General features: G+C 39.6%; 2 protein-coding genes and 1 non-coding gene across 4 annotated transcripts in view; 1 reads left to right on the forward strand and 2 right to left on the reverse strand.

Moving 5' to 3' along the window:
- Positions 1–19,689, reverse strand: part of Spats2 (spermatogenesis associated serine rich 2) — a 124,445-nt gene that overhangs the window by 61,960 nt on the left and 42,796 nt on the right. The window lies entirely within an intron of this gene.
- Positions 1,067–11,019, forward strand: LOC101977375 (uncharacterized). Its single transcript, XM_021726243.3, is given in 2 exon segments — positions 1,067–10,250; positions 10,357–11,019. A coding segment is annotated over 1 exon segment (2,004 nt). The 5' UTR covers positions 1,067–5,096; the 3' UTR covers positions 7,101–10,250; positions 10,357–11,019.
- LOC120888847 (U6 spliceosomal RNA) lies at positions 1,812–1,915 on the reverse strand. The gene has a single exon (XR_005732518.1). It is a non-coding gene; the product is annotated as a U6 spliceosomal RNA (small nuclear RNA).

Raw genomic sequence — 19,689 nt, forward strand, 5'->3', positions numbered from 1 at the left:
TGCTATTAAAAGACACAAGCTCCTCATCTTGCTTAGCATTAGTCAGCAGCAGCAGCTGTATGTGTGGGAGCAGGGAGAGCTGAAATGGAGCAGAGTGGGAATAGTGGGAATATATATGTTTGTCTCCTCCTACTTCACAGCTAGAGTGTGTGTGTGTGTGTATCTCAGGTGGCTGTAACCCAAGTGGAACAAGCCAAATCATCCTCAGCTCTATTATTTTTCAGTAACTGATTTAAACAATGCCCATCATTGCATCCCCATCCACTATATACGTGTATAAATGCCATTCCTCCTATCTTCCCTAAGCCCAAATGAGCAAGCCCCTTAAGGGAATCAAGGCAGTTACTATGCAAAAAATAAAAAATAAGAGCAACTTTATTTACTGACTCTTATTCCATGCACACAGAAAAAGTACCTCCTAATTCCTCTGTTAATTTAAAAAATTAAATTATCAAATAATAAATATTTAATGTGAATCTACTATGTGCCAATATATGTAATTTACAAATTACAAAAGATAGAATATTCATCAGGCCTTTTTTAAAAATGAAGAAATTCTGACACATGCTATAACAGAGATGAACATTAGGGATATTATATTAAGTGAAATAAATCAGTCACAAAGAGACAAATACTGTATAAATTTACATATGTAAGGCACCTAGACAGAAAATAGAATGGTAGCTGTCACAGGAGGGAAATGGAAGATATAGTTTAATGTGTGCAAATTCAGTTTGGGAGTATGAAAAAAGTTGTAGAGATTGAAAGTGGTGGTGGTTGCATAACAATGTAAATGTGCTTAATGCTACAAAACTGTACACTTACAAATGGTGGGCTAGAGATAAAACTCCATGGTAAGAGTGCTTGTTCTGGGTTTCACCATCATCACCAGGAGGCAAAAAAAAATATATATATATATATAGATATAGATATAGATATATAGAGAGAGAGAGACAGAGAGAGTGGTGAATTTCATGTTATGTGTATTCTACCACCCCCACCACCACAACAACAAAACTGTTAATAAAATTTTGAAAATTTAGTCAGGGGTAGTGGTGCACACCTTTAATCCCAGTGAGGCTGAGACAGGAGGCTCACGAGTTCAAGGCCATCCTGGACAACTTAGTGAGATCCTGTCTCAAAATAAAAATTGTTTTAAAAGGCAGGTGGTATAACTCAGTGATTGAGCACCCCTGGGTTAAATCCCCAGTGCCACACACAAAAAAAATTAAGAAAGAAATAGGTGATTTCTTGATCAGCTAGAAATAATAATCAAGGAAGAAAAACAAAAAATCTAAATAGATCTGGAGTATGACAGTTTCTTACAAGATATCTTTAAAAGCATAAGAAAGCTCTTAACTGACAAGTACTATAAGAAAGCTTTTCATTTCATTCATTATTCAACTAATATTTACTGAATATTTTCAACATTAACAACTTGTGAGAGCTTGGGTAGGAGGGTACTCTTTCAGTTTCAGGGAAGAATTATAGTTTATCTGGAAGCAGAGGTTTAATATGAGAGCAGGTGGTGAAAAAGTATGAAGTATGACAATAAAGGAAATCAAAGAAATGGGTATTTAGCTAGAGTGCTAGTAAGACTAAACAAAAGTGTCCCTCCCCCCCAAAATGGGAAGACTTCATAAAAAAGATCAAACATACTACAGATAAGGCAGAAGCAAGACAGAAAATGTATTCACAGATAAAATGAATCTCATATTCAATGTCAATCTCTTTTTTTTTTGCATTTTTTCACATTTTTTATTGGTGCATTTTAGTTGTATATGGTGGGATTTATTGTTACATACTCACACAAAAACACAGAATGCTTCATTAATTTGCATATCATCCTTGTGCAAGGGCCATGTTAATCTTCTCTGTATCATTCCAATTTTAGGATATGTGCTGCCAAAGATGCCATAATCTTTGTAATGCCTGATATATGCCAGGAAACTGTATTAAGCATTTCCACATATATTATCATATCTAATTCTCAACAGCCCTGTGAGGTAAGATAAACATACTTCAGAAACAAAGAATGAAAAGAGAATCAAGCTAGGCATGATGGAGTGCACCTGTAACTACAGCAACTTAGGAGGCTGAAGCAAGAGCATCTCAGGTTGGAGGCCAGCCTCAGCAACTTAATGAAACATTGTCTCAAAAATTTTTTAAAAAAGGGCCGGGGTTATCACTCAGTGGTAAAAGGGCCCCTGGATTCAATCCCCAGTACCAAAAAAAGAAAAAGAGAAATAAAAATCATACCAAATGACATTGTTTCATTAATAGAAAAAGGAAGAGAAAAGAGCAAGGTGGCTTTGAATAGGGCTTAATAGGAGATAAGAAACTAGCATTTATTGTCTACAATGCACCGGGCAACCTAATATCCTTTAGGAATGTGAATCTATGAAGTACTTACTATTCATAGAAGAACTTGTTTGATATGGTTTATGTGGGTAGCTCAGGAGGCTGAGGTAGGAGGATTTCAAGTTTGAAATTGTCAGCTTTGGCAACTTATCTTCAAAATAAAAAATAAAAAGGGCTGGAGATGAAGCTCAGTGGTAGAGTGCTCTGGGTTCGATCCCCATACTCCCGCTGCCCAAAAAAAGAAGGTTGAGGTTGTGGGAATTTTCCAAGATCAAAAAGCTAATAATTGGTGAGGTAGTGATTCAAGCCTAGGTCTATGAGACTACAAATTTTATTCCTTTCTACTACATTACACTGCCTCTTTAACATCAAGAATAAAAAGATTGGGCTGGGATTGTGGCTCAACGGTAGAGCACTCACCTAGCACGTGCGGGGCCCTGGGTTTGATCCTCAGCACCACATAAAATAAATAAGTAAAATAAAGACTGTGTCCAACTACAACTAAAAAATAAATATTAAAAAAAAAAAAAAGAATATGGGGCTGGGGATGTGGCTCAAGCGGTAGCACGCTCGCCTGGCATGTGTGCAGCCCAGGTTCGATCCTCAGCACCACATACAAACAAAGATGTTGTGTTTGCCAAGAACTTAAAAATAAATATTTAAAAAAAAATTAAAAAAAGAATAAAAAGATCATGAAGGTCCAGTTAAAAGAATTAAAATGAAATAAGTAATGCCAACTCAGTACCTTCTCTGCATTCAACTACCCAGGTAAAAAGCATTTACCATTGGGGAGTTACTAAAGTTGCAAGAAATTAATTTGTATATTTAAGAACTAAGAAAGGGCAATTATTCAAATAATAATTGAATATCTTTACTAACTAAATATCTGCAAAATATTACACACTGGATGGTCTAGTAAGACTTTCTACCTAGCCATTTGAAGATACAGTTTGGGTATCTGTAAACAGTCCAAAATTCAACACTAATCTAAGGAAATATTTAATGTTAATCAAAGTATCAGAAAATATCCACCCAAGAATAACTTTTAGTTTTCAAAACTGACTATATTTACTAAGAGTAAAAGGCCTCAAAAAAGCACACACTGAATTAAAACTTTTTAAAAACCAGGATACCCATTTATATTTTGTACTTTTATAATATAGGGTAAATACATCATGAAAAAATATAAAATGGAGCAGAAAGATCACTGGGCACTGTCCCATGAACAGAAGCTTTAACATTTCAGAAATGCCTAGAATCTTTTGTCTGAACTACTTTTGTTAACTACAACCACCAATAAAATAGATGGTATATTTTCATATTAGACAAGATCTACATTTGACAAACATTTTTTCTAATCTAAGATTGAAAGGGTAAAAGAAACTGAAGTTAAAATGTAAAGGACCAGGTATTGTAGAATTTCTAAGCTGCAAAGCCAGAGTTAAAATGTAAAGGACCAGGTATTGTTAAGTTTCTAAGCTACACTCAAAGTCTGAAATTCCTGTAGCTGTTAAGACAATTCCCGGGACTGCCCATTAGATATGTATAGGAATTCCCCCTGACCACTTAGTTGCTTAACAACTTGGGCCCAGTACAGCTCAGCACGTAGGCACCTCAGGGCCTAAACCAATCAGTTTGAATGTATACCCCGCTTTAGGACTGACCTATCACCCCCACCCGACCTGTTCCCGCCAACAAATGTACTAATCATGTTTGAGAGTTGTTGTTCTATTTTCCCGCGCCTCATGATGATTTGCTCTGATGTATGCAAAGGCCCGCCCTCCCCAAAAAGTGTACTTAAGCACTGCTTAACCCCTACTTGGGGCTCTTGGCCACTGTCCCTTCTTGAGTGAGCACGGAGCCCCAGCGTGCTGGATCTGCAATAAACCCCCTTTTGCTGTTGCATGAGTCGGTCTCTTGGTGGTCTCTTCCTCCGTCGTTTGCCAGTCCCTTACATTTGGTGCATGGGCCGGGAATCCCGCAGCGCCAGGCAAAGAGACCCCAAAGGACTCCTCTAGGGTTAAGTAAGGTGCCTTTTTCCTTTTTCTTGTGATCGCTCGGAGTTTCGGTTTAAGGGTTGGCAGAGTGGCTGCCAGCGGAGAGCGTGAGCTCCCTCCGGCGGTGGTGGACAGACGTGTCCTGAAGCCACAGGCCACGTCCCCAAGGGACGCCTTAGAGGACTCAGGAAAATGGGGGACGGAAGCACTCTCAACTCAGGTGTATTCAGCGACTATACTGCCAACCCATCAGGTTCTGCCGGCTACTCAGTTTTGTTCATTGTCTCGTGTTGAGTTTATTGTCTGTCTTTAGGGTACTTGTGTTAAATGTTTACTGTTTGTCTTTATCGTCTGTGTCGCATTTGTGTCGTTACTGTCACTGTTCGTGTATTTCCCATTATGGGACAAAGCCATTCCATGCCTAGTTGCTTAACAACTGACCCTCAATCATTGGACTGATGTCAGCTCAAGGGCCCAGAATCTTTCTTTTTCAGTGAAACGCCGGACCTGGCAGACTCTCTGTGCTTCAGAATGGCCCACCCTCGGAGTTGAATGGCCCCCAGAAGGATCCTTTCACCTCCTCTAATCCACAAAGTCAGAGATATTGTCTTTCAGCCGGGGCCACATGGCCATCCAGATCAACAGCCATATATCTTAACCTAGCAGGACCTCTGTGAATCTCCTCCCACATGGGTGAAGCCTTTCCTTGTCCCTGCCCTCACTCCAACCCCTTCCCCCATGATCCTATCACTCAAACCTTCCGTTCCTCCCCCTTGTCCCTCCATTCTCCTTCTGGGGACTCTCTTCACGGAGGAACGAGAGAGAATCCTCTTGGAAGCCAGAAAGAATATTCTTGGACCAGATGGACGACCAACCCAACTTCCCAACATCATCGAAGCTGGCTTCCTCTTAAACCGACCCAACTGGGACCCCAACACCTTTAAAGGTAGGGAGCATCTGTCCACTTATCACCGGGCTTTTGCAGTGGGTTTCCGAGCGGCCGCCAGGCAGCCAACTAATTTGGCCAAGGTAAGAGAGATTATCCAGGGGCCTAATGAATCTCCCTCAATGTTTCTAGAGAGAATTATGGAAGCATATAGGAGATATACTCCCTTTGATCCTCAGGCAGAGGACCAAAAGGCATCTGTTGCAATGGCCTTTATTGGGCAGGCTGCCCTAGATATTAAAAGAAAGTTACAAAGTTTAGATGGGTTACAAGATATGACCTTAAGAGATTTAGTCAGAGAAGCAGAAAAAGTATATTATAAGAGAAAAACTGAGGAAGAGAGGGAACAAAAGGAGGATGAAAGGAGCAAAAGGCAAACTAAAGCATTGGCTAAGGTCCTGGTCACAGCTGCAGATAGGCCAGAAGTTAAAAATCAGGGAGACAGGAAGGGATACCTGGGCCCACGCCAAAGGCTGCCCCTGGCCTCAGATCAATGTGCCTACTGTAAAGAAAAAGGACACTGGGCCAAAGAGTTCCCCAGAAAGAAGCAGCCACGCCAGCCTGCCATGCGGACTCCAGAAGATGACTAGGAAAGTCGGGGCTCGGATCCCCTCCCCGAGCTCAGGGTAACATTTGAAGTGGAGGGGACCCCAGTGAACTTTGAAGTGGATACAAGAGCAATATACTCAGCCCTTAAAACCCCACTGGGCCCCCTATCAAATAAAAGGTCCTTAGTTCAAGGGGCTAATGGCAGTAGATATCGGGCTTGGACAACAAAGAGGAATATGGACCAAGGAAAGGGAAGAATCCATCATTCTTTCCTAGTAATCCCAGAATGCCCAACCCCATTAATGGACAGGGATCTGCTCACCAAACTCCAGGCTAAAACCTTTAACCCTGATGGTCCCCAAATGGAGTTTCTAAATCCTTCAGTAAAAACTCCCATAGTCATGGCTTTGACTATGTCAATAGAAGATGAACATCAACTCTTCACGCCCCCTGGGACTGATCCAACAGGCAAACTACCCCAGAAATGGATAAAAGATTATCCTGATGCCTGGGCAGAAACTGCAGGGTTAGGTCTAGCCATAAAACAACCTCCAATAGTAATAGAATTAAAAGCCTCTGCCTCTCCAATCAGTGTTGAACAATATCCTCTAAGCAAAGAAGCTAGGGATGGGATAAGGCCCCATATCCAGAAATACCTGGCTCTTGGGGTCCTAAGTCCCTATCAATCGGCCTGGAATACCCCCCTGCTACCAGTAAGAAAGCCAGGAACTGGGGACTACTGTCCTATTCAAGACCTAAGAGAGATCAACAACAGAGTGCAGGACATTCACCCCACAGTACCAAATCCATATAATTTGCTTAGCACTCTGAATCCGGAGCGGAGATGGTACACTGTGCTGGACTTAAAAGATGCTTACTTCTGCTTGCCCCTACATAAGGACAGTCAATTGTTGTTTGCTTTCGAGTGGATAGACCCAGAGACAGGAACATCTGGCCAACTAACCTGGACTAGACTCCCACAGGGGTTCAAAAACTCTCCCACTCTCTTTGATGAAGCCCTCCACAGGGACCTCAACGACTTCAGAACTGCGCACTCCGAAGTCACCCTACTCCAATATGTGGATGATCTGCTGCTGGCAGCCGACAACAAGAAGAACTGTAAGTCTGGGACCCAAGCACTATTATCCGAGCTTGCTCAGCTTGGATATAGAGCTTCTGCCAAAAAGGCCCAAACTTGCCAGCAAGAAGTAATCTTCCTGGGTTATTCCCTTAGGGGTGGCAAATGATGGCTCACTGAGCCCAGAAAACCAATCGTTGTGCAGATACCGTCCCCATCTAATAAGAGACAACTCAGAGAGTTTCTTGGGACTGCCGGCTTTTGCAGGTTATGGATTCCTGGGTTTGCGTCTCTGGCTGCCCCCTTTATAACCTCTAATAAAGGGGGATGCCCAGTTCCAATGGACCCCTGAGCACCAACAAGCTTTTGATAATATCAAAAAGGCGCTGCTATCTGCTCCGGCCTTAGCACTCCCAGATGTAGAAAAACCCTTCATTCTCTACATCGAGGAAAAGAAAGGAATAGCACGGGAAGTGCTCACTCAGACTTTGGGACCTTGGAAAAGGGCAGTAGCATATCTATCAAAAAGACTGGACCCAGTGGCTAGAGGGTGGCCCCACTGCCTAAGGGCTATAGCTGCGGCAGCCCTTCTAATAAAAGATGCTGATAAATTAACGTTGGGATAGAAGCTGACCATTATAGCCCCCCATGCCCTGGAGAGCATCATCCATCAGCCTCCAGACAGGTGGCTATCAAACTCCAGAATAACCTACTACCAGAGCCTCTTGCTTGACAAAGATAGAATAACACTGGGACTCCCTGCTCCACTCAACCCAGCTACATTGCTGCCAGAAGAATCACCAGGACCCGTCGCTCATAACTGTCAACGCATACTGGCAGAGGAGACCAGTATACGAGACTTAAAGGATCAGCCACTGCCTCGCCCTGAGGTCATATGGTTGACGGACGGGAGCAGCTTCCTCCAAGCAGCAGTAGTTAGCAAAACTAATGTCATCTGGTCCTCTGGTCTCCCAGAAGGGACATCAGCTCAAAAAGCAGAACTAATTGCCCTTACGAAAGCACTGGAAATAGCAACAGACAAAAGGGCCACCATATACACTGATAGCCGCTATGCATTTGCCACTGCTCATGTGCACGGGGCTATTTACCAGCAAAGGGGGCTATTAACCTCCGCCGGGAAGAAAATTTAAAAAAAAAACAAAGATGAGATCCACCACCTTCTCTCGGCAGTAACAGGCCCTAAAGAACTAGCAATAGTGCACTGTCCGGGGTACCAGAAGGGGAACAACCCTGTGACAGTTGGAAACAGACGGGCAGATGAGGAAGCTAAGTTGGCAGCCCTAAACAGAGTGACCCTGTTAACTGTTTCCACCCTGGGGGAACAACAACCAGGAGACTTGGCTGCACAGGAACATTCAGGCAACTTATCGTCTGGGGACACAGATACAGAACTCTGGGACCCTTCAGAGCCAAGTTTACAATTTCAAAAAGCCCAACTTTACGTCAAAGACATACACCAGCTCACCCATTTAGGCTCAAAGAAGTTACAGGCACTCTTAAAGGACCAAAGAAAGGAATTATTGTTGACTGACTCACAGAAGAAAGAAATAGCTGAGCAGGTAACTAGAGCTTGTCAAGTCTGCCAATTAGTTAATGCTTATCCATCCAAGCTTCCTGCAGGAAAGCACTCAGGAGGAACCAGACCCGGACAATTCTGGGAAATGGACTTTACTCAAATTAAGCCAGAAAGGTATGGACTTAAGTATCTCCTAGTCTTTGTAGATACTTTTTCAGAACGGGTTGAAGCCTTCCCCACGAAGAAAGAAACAGCCCAGACGGTGGTCAAAAAGATCCTAGAGGGCATTTTTCCAAGGTTCGGCCTGCCTAAGGTAATAGGGTCCGATAATGGACCAGCGTTCATGGCCCAGGTAAGTCAGGGATTGGCCAGGACTTTGGGGATTGATTGGAAGTTACATTATGCTTATAGACCCCAGAGCTCAGGACAGGTAGAAAGGATAAATAGAACCATCAAAGAGACCTTAACGAAATTAAGCTTGGAGACCGGCATAAAAGATTGGACTATGCTCCTACCTTATGCACTGTTTCGTGCAGGAAATACCCCCTCCACCTCTTTATGTAACCTCACCCTTTATGAGATTCTGTATGGTTCCCCTCCTCCAGTAAGGGACCTAACCCCAACTCTGAGACTTAATGATTCCTTTCACACCCCCTTGCTTAATGGTTCAATTTGAATTGGGTAAACAGATAAAAGTAAAGATGTCTTTAAAATTAAGCTTATAAGTTAATAAGCTTATAAGTTAATAAGCTTTTTAGGTGTTCAAAAATAAAACCTAATAAAATGTTGATGTCTATAAAATAATCTGCTTAAATTCAAAAATTTACAAGTACTGTTTCAAAATGTGAACAGAAGGAGGTTAGCAGATGGAAAAGAGAAACTAGAAGGTTCTAGATATGGATTTAATAGAGGGAAAATGTGTTTCTGGATAAGAGAGTCTAAGAGATTAAGTAATTAAGAGGGTTTAAGTAAGTGATATAAAGAAGGTCTGGTTATAAGTGTTGGTTATAAGTGTAAGTTTTTGAGCAAGTAATCTTAGAAAAATTAAACAGCTGATTAAACAAGTGCTACTTTTAGAAAATTGTGCTGTTATTTCTTTAAAAGCTAAACTTGGTTAATATAAAAACATCAATGTAATTATGGTGCTATTAATATGTTCATATCTTCCAGGTATACAAGTCTGTAAGGTAGAAGCTTCAAAAGAACATTGTATCAAGCTGGTGTTCTAAAGATGTATGGTAATTTTAGGCTTAAAAGAAAAACATGTTGGAGATTTATTTATATCATTTGTGTTCCATAGCTGGACTTGTTATCAATAAGATATGTAAAATCCTATGTTACTTTTTACACTGAGATATAATTTAAATGTATTTTTAAGTTAATGAGAGCCTAATCTGTGTAAAGGTTTTATTGCAAAACACAAAAATATTTTGCTACTTTTCTACAAAAGGTTAAAAGCTTTCAGTCTTTCTTTAATTCATGTTTTACATGTGACATTATGTTGTGTTAGCTAATATCCATGTAAACTTGAGCAACAATTTATGTAGGCTTTGTAAAATAATGTCTAAAAAGCAAAGATCAGTTTCAGAACTACAGTACTTAAAATTTATGAAGAGCCCTGCCTTACCTGAGATAAGGCTCTATGTCCCATCTCACTACATGTGAGAATGACTACAAAAGAAGTAGGCCAGATTTCAGTACATTTAAAGTTGTGTTCAAAAGTTGGTTTTCGTCACGATTGCCAGGATCTCAAACAGCGGATATGCTCCACCAAAATTCAAGGTAGCTATTATATGAACTAAATGTTTTTACTCTTGATAATTTTATTTTGTAGTTTTCTTATAAATGATTTAAGAGATTCAAGCTCTCATTCGCCTGCTTCTCGCAGCCAAACCGCTATGATTCAGCACTAACGATCCTGCCAAAACAACTGGTCGGCCCTTCTGATCCTACGGAAGTAAATGCCAACTGAGCCTGCCTAGGTAGTGGCCACAGGATTGAAACGGGTCTTGGGAGAGACAGACAGGACCCACCCGTTGCATTGATCACCCAGCAAAGGGAACGAACTGTCACCATTTGCATGGGATACCACCATGACAGAGAACTGACGTCACCAAAACGCGGTGGAGGAGATAAATTCATTGAAACCAGCGGCAACAGGTGTGTAATCCCCTAGCCTTCCCTCTCCACACAGCGGGGAAACCTTAAGGGCCCCTCCCCGCTCCCAGCTCTCCCATGAGCACGATAGCCAGACAAAGGGAATCAGGAGTGGCACGGAACTTGCGGCGCTGAACTCCTGGCTACCGCTCCCACCAGTGCTGACAACTGAGGTCCCTTGCACCAGCTACCGAGGACGTGGCTTCCGCAGGGCAAGCAAATTCGCTGAGGATTCTCAGCCCCAAGCTCTACAAACTTAGGGTCTGAGGGAATGGCAAACAGGGAGAGTGTACCCAGGCGTTCATGAAAACAGAGCTCCCAGGAGCAGCAGACCTGGCGTGTAGCCAATATTGTGGTGACTGTCACCAGTGAGCGGGGCCTGGCTTGAGGAAAAGAGGGGAAGTATCTAGACACAAGAGAAGGCCCTAGGCACCCAGGATTGGAGACCTGACCAGTCTGGGAGGAAGAGCTGCTGCACAGTGATTGGTTCCCGCCTATTGAGAGGAGACGCTTGGCCCAGTAGGCACAACTCCACCTACTGGAAGAGAAGTTAATCAAACTCTAAGACTGCATTTATTAATTTTTTTTTCCTAATTTGGTTTTTTTTTCATTTTCATTTTTTTGTTGTTGTTTTGTAAATATTTTTTTAATTTTTTTAAATTTTTTTATTATTTTATTTTTTAATTTTAATTTTCATTTTTTTTATTATTATTTGTCTTTTCATTTCTTTTCAATTCTCTTATTCCCCCTTCCTTGAATTCTATCTGCTTACTCTCATTCTCTTTAGTGACTTCTTCCCTTCTCTTTTAATACCTTTTCTCCCAAGCATCAAATAAATTTATAGGAGTAAAAAGTAACTCAGCAGTCAAACAGAACAAGAAGTAACATGAGCAGCATGAAAAAGCAAGGAAGAAAAGGAGTACAAAGAATGCAGGACAGCCTAAATATTCAGGAGGACCTAGCGCCATCAGAAAAATGGTCATATAAGGAACTCAAGGAATATCTTAGACAGATGGAATGGAACCTTAAAGAGGATACGAGACAGCAAATTCAAACAGTGAAAGAATACATTGAAAATGAATTACATAAACAGATAAAAGAAGAAGTTAAGCATCTTTATCAGGAGATAGAGATTATTTAAAAAATCAAACAATAATTCTAGAAATGAAAGAAACTATAAACCAAATTAAAAACTCAAATGAGAGTATCACTAACAGAGTGGAGCAAGTAGAAGCCAGAACATCAGATAATGAAGACAAAATATATCATCTTGAAAAGAGTCTAGCCAACTCAGAAAGGCTGGTTAAAAATCATGAGAAAAACATCCAAGAGATATGGGATAACATAAAAAAAACAAATTTAAGAGTCATCGGGATAGAGGAAGCACAGAGATTCAAACCAAGGGAATGAATAACCTGCTGAATGAAATAATTACAGAAAACTTTCCAGAAATAAAAAAGGAAATGAATATACAAATTGTAGATGCATACAAGACACCGAGCACACAAAATCACAGTAGACCAACGCCAAGACACATTGTTATAGAGATATCCAATATACAAAACAAAGAGAAAATATTAAAAGCTACAAGAGAAAGGAGGAAGATTACATTCAGGGGTAAACCAATAAGGTTAACAATGGACTTTTCATCACAGACGCTGAAGGCGAGAAGATCCTGGAACAACGTATTTCAAACACTGAAAGTCAATGGATGCCAACCAAGAATTCTGTATCCAGCAAAATGAAGCTTCAGGTACGACATTGAAATAAAAATCTTTCATGATAAACAAAAGCTAAAAGAATTTGCAGCCAGAAAACCAGCATTGCAAAGGGTCTTGAGCAAAACACTACACGAGGAAGAAATGAAAAACAATAACCAAAACCATCAGTGGGAAGTGCCTCGGTAAAGACAGAGGACGGGGGGGGGGGGCTAATCATGGAGAAACAAACTAAATTAGAAAAAAAAGAAAAGATAAATAATCAAACATGGCAGGAAGTACGAACCATATATCAATAGTGACTCTAAACATTAATGGCTTAAACTCTCCAATAAAGCGACATAGGCTGGTAACATGGATTAAAAAAACAAATCCAACAATATGCTGCCTCCAGGAGACACATCTGATTGGAAAAGACATACACAGGCTGAAGGTGAAAGGTTGGAAAAAAAATATACCACGCACATGGTCCTCGTAAGCAAGCAGGGCTGGCCATCCTCATAGCAAATAAAATCGACTTCAAGACTAAGTTAGTCAAAAGAGATAACGAAGGACATTATATACTGTTAAAAGGAACCATTCACCAACAAGACATAACAATTTTATCAATATTTATGCACCAAATAATGGTGCTGCGACGTTCATAAAACAAATTTTCCTCAAGTTCAAGAATCAAATAGGCCACAACACAATAATTATGGGTGACTTCAACACACCTCTCTCACCATTGGACAGATCCTCCAAACAAAAGTTGAATAAAGAAACTATGAACTCAATATCACAATCAATAACCTAGACTTAACTGACATATATAGAATATATCAACCATCATCAAGTGGATATACTTTTTTCTCAGCAGCATATGGATCCTTCTCAAAAATAGACCATATATTATGCCATAGGGCAACCCTCAGTAAATATAAAGGGGTGGAGATAATACCATGCATATTATCTGATCATAATGGAATAAAACTGGAAATCAATGATAAAAGAAGAAAGGAAAAATCCTACATCACATGGAAACAATATGTTACTGAATGATCAATGGGTTACAGAAGACATAAAGGAGGAAATCAAAAAATTCTTAGAGATAAATGAAAATACAGACACAACATATCGGAATCTATGGGACACAATGAAAGCAGTTTTAAGAGGGAAATTCATCGCCTGGAGGTCATTCCTCAAAAAAAGGAAAAACCAACAAATAAATGAGCTCACACTTCATCTCAAAGCCCTAGAAAAGAAAGAGCAAAACAACAGCAAATGTAGCAGAAGGCAAGAAATAATAAATCAGAGCAGAAATCAACGAAATTGAAACAAAGAAACTATTGAAAAAATTAACAAAACTAAAAGTTGGTTCTTTGAAAAAATAAATAAGATTGACAGACCCTTAGCCATGCTAACGAAGAGAAGAACAGAGAGAACTCAAATTACTAACATACGGGATGAAAAAGGCAATATCACAACAGATGCTACAGAAATACAGAAGACAATTAGAAATTATTTTGAAAACCTATATTGAATAAAATAGAAGATAGTGAAGACATTGATAAATTTCTGAAGTCATATGATTTGCCCAGACTGAGTCAGGAGGATTCACACAATTTGAACAGACCAATATCAATGGATGAAATTGAAGAAGCAATCAAAAGACTACCAACCAAGAAAAGCCCAGGACTGGATGGGTATACAGCGGAGTTTTACAAAACCTTTAAAGAAGAATTAATACCAATACTTTTCAAGTTATTTCAGGAAATAGAAAAAGAGGGAGCTCTTCCAAATTCATTCTATGAGACCAACATCACCCTGATTCTGAAACCAGAAAAAGACACCTCAAAGAAAGAAAACTACAGATCAATATCTCTGATGAACCTAGATGCAAAAATCCTCAATAAAATTCTGGCGAATCGGATACAAAGGCACATCAAAAAAATTGTGCACCATGATCAAGTGGGATTCATCCCTGAGATACAAGGATGGTTCAATACACGGAAATCAATAAATGTTACTCACCACATCAATAGACTCAAAGATAAGAACCATATGATCATCTCGATAGATGCAGAAAAAGCATTCAACAAAGTACAGCATCCCTTTATGTTCAAAACATTAGAAAAACCAGGGATAACAGGAACCTACCTCGACATTGTAAAAGCTATCTATGCTAAGCCTCAGGCTAGCATCATTCTGAATGGAGAAAAATTGAAGGCATTCCCTCTAAAATCTGGAACAAGACAGGAATGCCCTCTATCACCACTTCTATTCAATATAGTTCTCGAAACACTGGCCAGAGCAATTAGACAGACAAAAGAAATTAAAGGCATAAAAATAGGAAAAGAAGAACTTAAATTATCACTATTTGCGGATGACATGATTCTATACCTAGAAGACCCAAGGGTCTACCAAAAAACTACTAGAATAAATGAATTCAGCAAAGTGGCAGGATATAAAATCAACACGCATAAATCAAAGGCATTTCTGTATATCAGCGACAAAACTTCTGAAACGGAAATGAGGAAAAACACCCCATTCACAATACCCTCAAAAACAAATAAAATACTTGGGAATCAACCTAACAAAAGACATGAAAGATTTATACAATGAAAACTACAGAACCCTAAAGAGAGAAGTACAAGATGATCTTAGAAGATGGAAAAATATACCCTGTTCTTGGATAGGCAAAACTAACATCATCAAAATGGCGATATTACCAAAAGTTCTCTGTAGGTTTAATGCAATGCCAATCAAAATCCCAACGGCATTTCTTGTAGAAATAGATAAAGCAATCATAAAATTCATTTGGAAAAATAAAAGACCCAGAATAGCAAAAGCAATTCTAAGCAGGAATTGTGAATCAGGCGGTATAGCGATACCAGATTTCAAACTATATTACAGTATCAAAAACAACATGGTGCTGGTACCAAAACAGGCGGGTGGACCAATGGTACAGAATAGAGGACACAGAGACTAATCCACAAAGTTACAACTATCTTATATTTGATAGAGGGGCTAAAAGCATGCAATGGAGGAAGGATAGCATCTTCAACAAATGGTATTGGGAAAACTGGAAATCCATATGCAACAAAATGAAACTGAATCCCCTCCTCTGCCTGCCCCACATCGTCCCTTTTCAGCCTGAAGAAGCTAGAAAGATCTTCTTCGCCCCCCTTCCTCACAGCAGTAAGGAGTTCCCAAATTAAAGGGGGGAATGAAGCCAGATTTAAAATTAGGTAGTCAGTGTAGTTAGGTAAATTGGGTCTAAAACCGAGTGAAATCTAAAATGGAGGCCATGCTGAGAATGATTCCAGGAAACGCAGGACAACTCATGGAATGTTAACGAAGTCCTGAAAAGGCCCTAGGCCAAAGTCCATCCCAAAGGAGTGTTAATGAAGTCCTTCCAGAGCACTCCTAAGCACATCCCCACCCTGCTAAATTGTTTATCTACAAATAACAGGAGAGATCTGCTGTGCCAGGTGTCCCTGACTCATTCAGTCCAGGTGGGGACCCATAGCAGCCCCCTAGCAGCCACCAATCAGGCATAGTACGCACTAAAATTAAGCAGCTTTAAAAAAAGATCTAGAAAAGAGAAGAAGGGAACTATTTGAAAATCCCCGCTGGACTGGGCTTAACGGATTTCTACCCTACCTTCTTCCCCTATTAGGTCCTTTATTGGGTTTACTTTTAATGGTATCCATAGGACCCTGTGTGCTCAACCGTGTAATTTCTTTTCTCCAAGCTCAAATTGGACAAGTTAAACTCATGGTCATTAGACAGCAATACGCTCCGCTGGCAGAAATGAAATGTGAGATCCCTCAATAACTATGATTTATTACTTTTAAGATTAAAAGTAGTCAGAAAAAGGAGTGGGAAATGAAAGGGTAAAAGAAACTGAAGTTAAAATGTAAAGGACCAGGTATTGTAGAATTTCTAAGCTGCAAAGCCAGAGTTAAAATGTAAAGGACCAGGTATTGTTAAGTTTCTAAGCTACACTCAAAGTCTGAAATTCCTGTAGCTGTTAAGACAATTCCCGGGACTGCCCATTAGATATGTGTAGGAATTTCCCCTGACCACTTAGTTGCTTAACAACTTGGGCCCAGTGCAGCTCAGCACGTAGGCACCTCAGGGCCTAAACCAATCAGTTTGAATGTATACCTCACTTTAGGACTGATCTATCACCCCCGCCCGACCTGTTCCTGTCAACAATGTACTAATCATGTTTGAGAGTTGTTGTTCTATTTTCCCGCGCCTCATGATGATTTGCTCTGATGTATGCAAAGGCCCACCCTCCCCAAAAAGTGTACTTAAGCACTGCTTAACCCCTGCTTGGGGCTCTTGGCTGCTGTCCCTGCTTGAGTGAGCACAGAGCCCCAGCGTGCTGGATCTGCAATAAACCCCCTTTTGCTGTTGCATGAGTCGGTCTCTTGGTGGTCTCTTCCTCCGTCGTTCACCGGTCCCTTACAAGATTTCTACCAGTCCACATCTGTATAATCATGAAAATATTAAAATACATTTGCTGTTTTCAAAATAATAGCTGTTTTCTATTGGTATATGTCAAATGAAAGGACAGAATGATGTTTTTTAACGAATTTGATTAAAATATGTATACATAGGGCTGGGGCTAGGGTTCAGTGGCAGAGCGATCACCTAGCATGTGCGAGGCCCTGGGTTCGATCCTCAGCACCACACATAAATAAGTAAATAAAATAAAGGTATTTTAAATAAATGTATACACAATTTAAAGAATCCCAAACCAGGGGCTGGGGTTGTGGCTCAGCAGTACAGTGCTCACCTAGCACGTTTGAGGCACTGGCTTCGATCCTCAGCACCACATAAAAATAAATAAATAAACTAAAGGCATTGTATCCAACCAGAACTTAAAAAAGAAAAAAAGGAAGAAAAGAATCCCAAATCAACTATTAATACATGAACCAACTATCAAATCAACAACATATTTTAAATTCATTAATACAGAAAGGAAAGGGTAAATCAATGCTCAGACCTCTGACTTTCTAAGGCCCAAATTAAAAATATCCTTAATACCACTAATCTCCATGGAATTACTGGCTTCAGAAAGCAGCTTTTTACTTCAAGCAGGATCAAACTAATCCCCTGACACTCCTAGGAAAGTAGTAAAATCAAGCTGTTCCAAAAATCTTTACACTTGGCATTCGTTCAGATCCTTCTAACCCACCCTCAAGCTTGTAAAATGTCAGGAAAATATTGCTCTAGCAAGTAATTATTTTATCCAAAAATGAACAGAACAATTTAGATAGAAATAATTTGTATCCATGCCATTCATAAATCCATTCTACTATACTTCTTAAAATTAATGCATAATACATGCAATATATCATGCATTAAATATCCTATCCTAAAAGATAAATTTTCATGTAGCTGAAGTAAGTAATACCAACAGATTTTAGAACTATGAGAAGTTCTTCCCACTCTACTAGGCCTTCCAAACCACTTAGGAACATTTCTGGTGGTAATCTGTCAAATGGAGAGGGAAAAAAGAATGGAGATAAAAACAAATCAACTGAATATTATGGAAGGCTTATCCCAAAACTTCCAAATTGCAAATGAGTTTAACAAACTGTAATAAGAAGTCTTCACCATTTTTTATTATTTCAAAATAGGTATGTGTTGTCTTCCTTTCTGGAGGAAAACTTTCACTTTTGACTCTTCTAATGGTCCTCATACGGCCAAAAAGTAGCAGGTGTTTGTTTAGGATTCTATCAAAAAATATTTTTCTCAAAATATTTTTCAAATATCAAATAAAAAAATAACTGAGTCAGGACTGGGGTTATGGCTCAGTGGTAAAGTGTTTGCCTAGCATGTATGAGGCCCTAGGTTCAATTCTCAGCACAGCATATAAATAAATAAAATAAAGATCCATCAATAGCTAAAAAGTACATATTTTTTAAAAAAATTTGAGTCACTTAAAATAAAAAAGTTAAGGACAGGTGTGGTGGCACACACCTGTAATCCCAATGGCTCAGAGGGCTTAGGCAGAAAGATGTCAAGTTCAAAGTAAACCCCAGCAATTTAGGGAGGCCCTAAGCAACTTATGAGACCCTATCTCTAAATATTTTTTAAAAAGGGCTAGGAGTGTGGCTCAGTGATTAAGCACCCCTGGGTTCAATCCCTGGTATAAAAAAAAATTAAATAGGATTTTCTCTCTACCCCAAATTTAACAATGTGTAGATCTGAATACTACCAAGAAAAACAAAAGAGGAAAATGATTAAATATAGGTGATTCTTCTTCCCAGTAGACAGGCAGCAACTAACAGCAACTTTCTAGTCACTAAGCTATCATCTTTTTCACAGTTCACAGAGAATTTGGGTTGAACTTCTCATGATGTTCAAATACAGAAACAAGGATAAAGAAGAAAAAGAAAATGAAGTTAGAAAGAATACAAAACACAAAAGCCTCATAAAATACCCCAACTTTTCTGAGTATCTTCAGATCCCATATAAGACAACAGAGCAGTTCCAGAGACCATTTCTTAATGCTATTCAAAGTTTCCTATAAGACATTTGACTAGCTGCTCTATAGTACCCAGATTTGAAATTAGTTCCATCACCTATTCCTTTTTCAAAATTTCCCTTAGGAGTATCCATACAGGAATTAAGAAAGCTAGCTAATATGATTCAGCTGGAAAGTATGAATCACAAGCAAGGACATGTACTCTTCTGGTCTTGCAAAGATGTTACTTATTGGATTCAAGCAAATCTCTAAATGGTAGATTTTCTTTTTTTAACAAAATTTCAGTGATTATGTTTTGTTTGTTGCTTTCTTTCTGGTACTTGGGAAGGATTAAACCCAGGACCTCACACATACTAGATAAGCACTCTACCAATGAGCTACATCTGCAGCCCTTTTTTAAATTTTTATTTAAAGATAAAATAAAGTTGCCCAAGTTGGCCTCAAACTTGGGATCATCCTTCCTCAGGATGATAAATAACATACTGATCTCTTTGTCTGTGGTTGTTTTGTTTTCTTTTTTAAGATAGAAAGAACTGGGGTACTGGAATGTGCCATGGTGATCAGTTGTTTCTTTTTGTTTCCTCTCTTGGGATAGAAAGACTACTGTGCCTGCTCTCATACAAAAGGAAAAAGAATAGCAGTTCAAAGCTTCCAGGTTCTGTGTCTACTGAAGAGGTACTTGTTATCATGAAGTCTCCTTCCATAACTCTTGAATATTAAAAAAGAGGTAATCTTTTACCTCCCTGCCCAGTGAAAAGAGAAGAAAAGTGTTGAGAGCCACAGCCCAGTCAGAATGATGCCTGGCATTTGCCAGAGAGAATGGTTGAAAGATGACAACAGCGAACCATTAAGATGATGA

The sequence above is a fragment of the Ictidomys tridecemlineatus genome, chromosome 6 (assembly GCF_052094955.1).
Source record: "Ictidomys tridecemlineatus isolate mIctTri1 chromosome 6, mIctTri1.hap1, whole genome shotgun sequence".
NCBI classification, from domain to species: Eukaryota; Metazoa; Chordata; class Mammalia; order Rodentia; family Sciuridae; genus Ictidomys; species Ictidomys tridecemlineatus.